Source organism: Zymoseptoria tritici, chromosome 6 (assembly GCF_000219625.1).
Source record: "Zymoseptoria tritici IPO323 chromosome 6, whole genome shotgun sequence".
Taxonomy (NCBI): Eukaryota; Fungi; Ascomycota; class Dothideomycetes; order Mycosphaerellales; family Mycosphaerellaceae; genus Zymoseptoria; species Zymoseptoria tritici.
In genome coordinates, this window is record NC_018213.1 from 817,193 (window position 1) to 825,760 (window position 8,568).

Genomic DNA, 8,568 nt, shown 5'->3' on the forward strand with positions numbered 1-8,568 from the left:
AGAAAAACACCTAGCTAAAGGAAAACTTTTCTATAAAAACCTAAAAGCATTAGAGCATGTCCTAGAACCTGCAGCCTGCCCCCCTAGAACTACTACTAAAGGACTAAGCTAATTCCCCTAGAATCTTAACTTAAAGCCTAGGAGAATGTTAGTTTCTATTAGGGAAGAAGGGATTTTAAGGAGAATATACATAGGATGCTATGCTATTAACTACTACTTTATCTCTACCTTGTTAGAGCTTAACATTTAGCTAAGAGGAGTCTAGTTATAGCATAACACAAATCCCTAAGGATTAGGAGTTGTTAGACTAGGGTAGTTTTCTACTAGGAAGGCCTACTCCCTTAGGTTGTATAGCTCCTCTATTACTATGTTAATAAGGTCTATAGTAAGGAGATCCTTATTAAGCCTAGCTATAAAGTTATTAAAGCAAGCTACAAAAGAGAAGGGACCCTAAGCCCTAACATTTACTCTATTGTAGTGTCTATTTATCTCTCCTCTAATAAGTTAATATATAGTCTAATATGCTATAGAACTATCTTTGTAGATCTATAGGAGATCTCTACTACTAACAGCTCTTGCTTTATTAATAACTTGCTAGAAGGTTTTCCTAGGGACAGAGAAAGCTGCTCTTCTTCTAGAAGCTATAGCTAGTAATGTAGATTGTATTATTAATAGCTGTAAGGGATAGATAATAGATTAGCTAATAGATTAGCTAAATAGATAAGAGGTGTAGATTGTAAAGTAGAGGAATAAAAAAGCCGGAAGAAGATGCTTTTTATTAAGCTAAAGCCGAGCATTAGCTACGTGGTAGGTAAATACCTGCTATGTTTAGGTAACAGACAGCTCGTAATAATGCAGCTGCTAATAGGGGAGTATTGTGGATTATTAGACTAACTATTAGTAAAGTGCACGTAACTAGTGCTAAGGCATTCCCACACACAGATAGCTGAAGTGAGAATCTTACACTTAAGATTCTCTCTGCATAACAATATATACCTGCTAATCAGAGGTCTTCTTCCACTCAGCTTGAGTCCAATCACAACACGTCGATCACCAGGCTTATGTGATCTCGCCGTTAGCTTGTACGAATGACATGCGCTGGGAAAAGCCCACTCCCTGGTGTGCTGGAACCAACACAGTGCACGCACGTCGAATCAAACACCCTGACCCAAGGCTAGATTCATGCTGTTACGAGATCTGATTTGGTTGGTACGGTAGTGCGAGTCACCGCCCTCGTTGCCGATCTGTTCGTCCTCCCACAAGCTTGGAGAGAGGAAGATCGAGTATCTGCGACCTCGCTCCATAGATGCATCTAAAAAGCTACCCTGCAGCACTAATGACTCTGCCTGGCTCTCGTGGGATGATACAAAGGTGCACCGTGATCAAGTCATCAATGCATATCGTGCAAGCGGTCTTATCATCACCTCAGTTGTCACACAAATGCCCGCAAAAAAAGTCGACTATCCGCAATGCCGCCAATGAGGAGGCGGAGAGAAAGGAGCGCAAGCGTCAACAGAATCGCATTGCACAACGTACATACAGTGAGTCTGAAAACTTCGAAGGAGCGGTTGCGTTTGCTGAATGCCTTGAACAGGGCAAAATCAGAAAGAGCGGATTCAGATCCTCGAGACTGCTATAGCACGGAACAACAACGCTCACCACGATCTGACGAGTCTTGGCTTAGAGACTCCGATGACCTCAACCATGCCGGCCCTTGGTCTGGAGACCCCGAGAACGTCGACCATCGCCGAAACGACACAGACGCAGCTTTTCCAAGACCCGCTGCTCCGCCGAGGATCGTCATCGAAGAGCTCTGTTCACAACGATCACAATATCCAATCCGGAGACGAGTTCAGTCCCGGCGCGATGTTCGGCGACGGACGTTCTGCTCTGCATCGAGCAATATCGTTGGACAATGGTCCCATGACGGTCCTCCTACTTGACGAAGGCGCGGACATCGCTATTCAAGATGCGGAAGGCAATACACCATGACACCTGGCGGCGGAGACGGGCAGTGACATAATGTTGAATTTGCTGCTGGAAAGGTTGGCGGATCCCGGAGCAACTGACTTTTTGGGAAGGACAGCACTTTTCTCGGCTGTCCAGGCTGGAAATGAAAGAGCAATTGAGATATTGCTCGCTGCTCAGATCGATATCGATCGAAAGGACATTTTGGGAAGAGCTGTGCTGCATGTCGCAGTAGAGAATGGGCTGGAATCTATTGTGCGTTTGCTGCTCAAACATGGGGCGAACATCAACGCATAAGGTCTTCAGATGTCGGAGAACACGGCACTGGCCTTAGACGCAGCACGAACCCCGTTGCAGCCAATATGAAGACAAATGAATAATGCCAGACAGTTGGACCAGGGTTTGATACGTCAAGCAGAAGTTGTGAATACTATCAGCAACACTACCTCCTACACCGCGGTTGGTCCCATGCATTGCCAGCCTATTTTTAGTTTTGATACATCGCAAGCCGTGATCCGATCGGGAACAATGGCCGGCCAGGTGCACGCATAAGCAGCAAAATGGCCGGCCTTGCTGCGGGTTGAAGCATGTGCACACGAGCCACATCAGGACAGCGTAGAGAAGAGTCGAGAATGGGAAGGGAGGCTCGATATTGGGTGTGGACTCTTCAAGGACTAGGTGGAATCTGTGCATTGAATGTCTCCTTCCTCTCGTCATTCCCACAGAACATATAGCCATGTTTCTCGCGCTGATCCTCCGCGCTCTTCTCCTTCGCCACCATGCGCTTACCAGGAGCACCACCACCATGCACATCATGCAGCGCCCTGCCCCGAAGATTCTTCCGCCGCGACTCTCACTCTCTTGCGCAATCCGCAGTGGCGGAAGTCCTCCTCAGTCTCCACCACCTCCTCCACCACGACGCCTCTCTGGTCCCTCAATAGATGCTTCTTCCGTCGTAGACGCAGGCCCAGAACCCAAGTTCTTTGTCACCATCCGTCGTATCATGGTGGCATCCCGTGAGCGGAAGGAAGGGGTGGTCATAGTCGTCCGCGGGCACCCACCAGTCGTTCTGGCAATTGGTCGTTTTCGTCTCAGGCGCATAGACCTAACCGATGTTGTTAGAACGTGGTCGAGCGGGAACGAAAAGGACAAGGGAACAGGGGCACTACGTACGCAACGCCAATGTAAATTGATGCCACCAGTCCGCGAATTGGGGTTCACTTTGCAGACGTGAGCGCCATACTCTTGTTCGTTTGCTGTCGCGGGCGGGTAGGGCGTGCTCAGGAGTTGCGGGCGGTAAGGGTTGGTGGTGGAAGCACTTTTCGGCAACATGCAGATTGCAGAGACACCGCTCAGGAAGGAAGAGATGGCGAGGATGGTTGTTCCACGCATTGTGCCGGTTGAAATGGAAGGCCGCTTGGGAGAATGTCGCAATGGTTTGGTAGGACGCAAAGAGGAGGCGGTTGAGGAAGATATCGTGAAGAGTTGGGAATTGAGGTCCTGTCCGGTGGCTGTCGGGGTTTATATGTGTTTGCTTCGGTAGCGATTCTGGATTCGGAGGAAGAATTTACTGTACGCAGGAGTAGGGCAGGGCGTCCATGGCGGAAGTTTAGTATATCCGCGTGGGCCACCATATGGACCAAATGGACTATTTTGTGGACTAAATCACCCTGCAGGTTATGTAATATCGATCCAGCCGTGTAGAAGGCTTATTAAAGGATGCTGTTGCTATACAATCTATATAGGAAACGCTATATTAGCATAAGCGTTGGCCATTAATCAGTTACCTCCGTAGCAGTCGCGAAGGAGGTGTTATTGCTAAACGTCTAGCCGGTGGCCTCTGCGTGTATCGCGTTAGCGTGAGCAAGGAACGCACTATTGTCGTTACTAGTGTCGCTGTTACTATCGCTGTCGCCTTTATTAGCGTTGTTGCTGTCGTCTCGTTCGCGCTAGTAGAAGGCGTAAGTGTCTATCTATTAGTTGCGAAGGCGCAGGTTGCAGAACATGTATACCAGCTTAGTAACATAAGGGTTAGTAAGTAAGTTGCGAAGGAGGTTTTAAATAAAGCTATAAGACGACCAGTTGCGCTTAGCAGCGCCGGTTGTTAGAGCCACTAACAACGCTAGCATGCACAGTGTTAAGAGGTTAGCTATAGCCGGCTTATTAGTATACTAGTAAGTGTTCTACTATTCGATAACAATTATGCTCTTGTATCCATTCTATTTAGCATAGCTCGAGAAGGGGCCTTGCATTATCCGGAGGTTATAGAGTCTAGCGAGAAGGTAAGCAACGCGGTCGAAGTTCATGTCCGTGTATTGCACTAAATAGGGCTCCAAGCTATTTACGTCGTCACTCGTTAAGGTAGTGTAGTTGCGCGCGGCGCGCTCTTAAGGGTCGGCAAGGAATGCAATAAGCATAAGGGGGTAGTAAACGTAGTTGTAGCGACGAATAACGATGTCGTAGATGTCTCGATAGCTCTCGAGGAGCGGATTCGCGAAGGAGTCGTTAAGGAGGTAGCGGTAGTTAGCGTAGACGTAACTAAGTCGTAGTAAGTTCGATTCGAGGGCAATAGTAACCTGCAGGAAGGGCTTTAAAAGGTTAATAAACGCGGCGGTGTTACTCTAAAACGCAGTGCTCGTAAGCCGGTTTTTAATAACCTACTTACGCTCTCTGTCCTTAGCTGAAGGGGACTGCGACAGCAGACTCTAGCTACTAAATAGCAGCCGCTAGAGCGGCACCTAGTTAGCAAGAACGTATGCACTACTGTTGTACTTACCTTGCTAGCGCGCCTTGCTAGGGAGTATAAATACTACGAGCTCGTAGCCTAGGCTCTCGGCGATCGCGTAGAGGATAGCGGTAGCATAGGGGTAAGCCTTAAAGAACTTGCAGGTATCTAGAATCTCGATCTAGATAGCCTACACGGTAGGCAGTTTAATAACTTCGTTAATAGCGAAGTAAAGGTTATAAGATAAACAACCGAGAGTTGTTATTTTCGTAAAGATTTCTCGAATCTGACGTAAGTAGCCGTTAGCGCGAGCGGGAAGAGCGGGAAGGAATTTGAGCTAATTATAAAATCGAGAATTAAGCGGGAAGGACGGGGACGGTTTCTAGCGTCGCGGGGTAATCTATACGCTAATGCAGCGGGAAGGGCGGGAAGGAATTTAAGCTAATTATAAAATCGGAAATTGATTTTAGCGGCGGTAGAGGGGAAGTAGGGGTATACACACCTTCTTTTGTATCGACATTATATTCGACGCCGTGTTAGTCGTTACGTAGACAACATTCTTACAGCTAATCTCCTTAATTATACGCGCGGTATTATCGTAGAGGTTCTGGCTAGTATAACGCTCGATTCCGGTTGCTCTAGAGCCTATAAACAACGCCTTACTAGCCGGCGTAACAGCGAGGTAATTAATTATCGAATGCCCTCGACGATTCGTCTAGCTATCGGTTACTAACATTAGGTTCTTAGTGTCCTATAACTTAGCATCAACTTCCGCCTTTAGAGCGTCGTACTACTTATCTAGCATGTTCGTAACAGTCCGTCGACTCGGAATTGTTAATGCCGGCTAAGCGATCTTTATAAAGCGCTAGAAGGCTGGATAGTTAGTCGTGCTTAGTAGCAGTCCGGCGGCGAAGATCTATTCGGCAAGGGCATTAACTGCCTCCTTATAATAAGTCGCACTTATTACCGACACACTAGCTATACTCGTAGCCGGTGCGAATAGTCGCTAAACCGGCTTAGGCTCCCTTAGAGCAGCTCTAAGACGAGTAGGCTAATACGTCTTTAACAGACGATGCGGCAACCTCTTATACTTCCTTAAGTAGCGTATTACCTTCTTCTTCTTATTGCTAATCTAATAGACCTTATAATGCTTGCAGGTTACCTCCGGATAGCGCTAGCTAACACTATCGAACTAGCGCTCTATTTCTAACTAGTAGGCGTGCTCCTAGCGTTGGCGGCGGTTGCTGTTCGTAGGCATAATAAACGATAGTATAAATAGTGCTAGATTAAATAGTAGATTAAATAGTGTTGTAAGTAAATAAATAAGTGCTTGTTAACCATTTTAATAGGAGCAGAACCGTCTATTATATGCCCTTCTTACGAGCACTATTGCACCGCTAACCTTACTACGAAGCCCGCGACTTCTTCCTCCTTATCTCGCACCCTTAGGTGTATACTACCTACGCAGACGCCTCTTTTGGCTATATACCTTACTAACACGAAGAGGAAGATTAGGAAGAAGTAGATACAGCAGGCAAGAGCGAGAGAGGGCAATAATAAAGAGATAAATACAGGCTTCATAGCTAAGGATATAAGAGATAAGGTCGTATACAGCCCTAAAGGACAGGCCAAGACTCCTTGCACTACTAACTTAGTGCAGTTAGTCGAGATTAGTCCATAGTAGCTGCTATTTACGTCCGCGTGGCCATGGTAGTCCATCGGCCGATGTGGAAACCATGGCTAAACGACGCCCAGCGGCTGTGTCTATAATGAGGCAGGTTCGGCTTTTCGATTTCGGTGCACCAGCCTTACGGCCACCGGAAATACGCGCACCGACGCGCACGGACGATTTAAGGTGCACAAACGTCGTTTTCCGTCGAGCCACGTATCCTCCGTGTCCATGTTGTCGATATACACGCGTTTTGCTCGTTTTAAGGTGTTGTTGTCGCCTTAACCGCTGCTCTTATACTAATCTCTTTATTCCCTCCTTACTACTACCGTTCTTAGTGCGCTAGTAGAGTAGCTATAGAGTCTCTTACTAGTGTTTAAATCGGTGCTCTTAATAACACTCTAGTAAGAGGATTAAATTAAATATAGTAGCGGCGGCGGTAGCGGTAATAGATAGTAAGGTAAGGTAATTAAGGCAAGAGTAGTAGATATTACGTAGATAAACACTAACAACACTAACGACACTAACAACACTAACGACACTAATAATACTAACGACACTAACAATACTAACAACACTATTAAAAACTATATATACTATCGATATAATAAACATCTCTTATACGAGCACTCGGAGAATATGCGCGCTAACGAAACGAGGTGATTGTGCACCTTAAATCGTCCGTGCGCGTCGGAACGCGTATTTCCGGTGGCTGTGCGAGAGACACCGAAAAGCCGAACCTGCCTCATTGTAGACACAGCCCGCCCAGCTCTACGCAGGAGTCCAGACTCCAGGGATGCGAAGGCTCATCCCAGGGCATGTCTAAGCGGCGACCGGGTAGCAAATCAATAGCGCGAACGGTCGACAAAGTCTATCTACCCTGCTTGAGCACATTTCGGCAGTTGATCGAGAGATCGCATTGGCGCGGAAAGGCCGGTGACATGCCCAAGGGGCTGCGGAGTATGCCCTACTTCTTGCTTTTCAGTCCAGGTGTTGTGAGTCGAATATCCTCGTTCCCTGTTGCATGGCCCATTTCCCGAAGCGTTTACCCTGCCAATAAACATCCTTGGGCATGAAATGATCTTCCGACGCTCGAGCATTCGGGATTTCCAGTCACTGGCGGTGCTCGGGTGCTGCGAGAAAACAATCAGAATAGCTACTAACGCAGCTGACAGGGCAACCCGTCCTTCCTGTCCGACTAGCCATCTTTGCGCTCCCTCCATATTCGAGGAACTCGCTGCAGCTGACCTCGTGGCCGGTCGTGTCGCCTCCGTCTAGTTATTACGAGCGCCAGGAGTTCGACACGTGATTTCAGAAAATGGTATTTGGAGCTACTTCCATGTCCCGTTTTCACGTAATACAACGAACGAGCGCATCGGGGTGGTCGCCGTTCAATCCTTGCCGAGAGCTCAATGGCATGATGAAGCAGGAACTGAGCCAATCCGGCCCTGGATATCACCCCCTGAGCCCTGCAAACGGCGCACCACGGAATACGAGGTAGCTCATCTCATTACAGCTGACCACAGCCTTTGCTGATCGCCGCGGACGTCGAGATTTCATCTTCACACAGTCTCCTGTCCAATCCGCCGTTAAAGTTCATTCCTCTCATCTCAGTCTGAAGGAGCTCCTCGCTGTTCATTGCGCACGCTTACGTATGGAGCTCCAGCGCCATCCCTTGACGGCTGAGTCGGTGAAGCCGATGAGAAAGCCGATGAACTTAGCGTCGTCGTCGTGCCTTCGATTGGGCGAATCCTGAGGTTTGACTTGTAGGTAGGTCACCGTAAACCAGGTAATCAATACCTGCGTGTCCATGAACTCGGTCGGTGGGGAGTAGTTCAAGGCGTCCAACCCTGCCTCTCCTGACAGCACGTGGCCGCAGGGGACCATGATGGTGTGTGTGCTCTCCTCGTTTGCAGGGTCATCGCGTTGCAGGGTAGCTGCATCACCCTATCTTGGGCCTCGCCGCCTCCAGGAATTCGTCACTTAAGCGGTCATTGATTGATGTACTGTACTCTACAGACTGTGAACTGCATTCGGGAAACAGCGCTTTCTTTCGAAGACCTTGTCGATGCCTTTTTCAGGCAAGTATCGATGTTTTGTCAAGACGATATTGATCCAGGGTCGCCGGTCTGACCGCCAGGGGGCGGGCACTAAGGTACTTCTTGCTTTCGTCCAGACTCCCAGAGTCTGTGATTGTCTCCGTATT

The 8,568-nt window shown here is 48.0% G+C and overlaps 2 protein-coding genes across 2 annotated transcripts; both read left to right on the forward strand.

The window, feature by feature from the left end:
- Nucleotides 1-1,351: 1,351 nt before the first annotated feature.
- MYCGRDRAFT_109771 (uncharacterized protein) lies at nt 1,352-2,102 on the forward strand (the record flags this gene model as incomplete). The annotated part of the gene is made up of 2 exons (XM_003851357.1): nt 1,352-1,541; nt 1,595-2,102. 2 exons carry the CDS (start codon nt 1,361-1,363, stop codon nt 1,990-1,992), a joined length of 579 nt encoding a protein of 192 aa, XP_003851405.1.
- Nucleotides 2,103-2,703: 601 nt separating this feature from the next.
- On the forward strand, nt 2,704-3,392 carry MYCGRDRAFT_104769 (uncharacterized protein; the record flags this gene model as incomplete). Its single annotated transcript, XM_003851358.1, has 1 exon — nt 2,704-3,392. A coding segment is annotated over one exon (499 nt), but the record flags the coding sequence as incomplete, so codon positions are not given.
- Nucleotides 3,393-8,568: the final 5,176 nt, after the last annotated feature.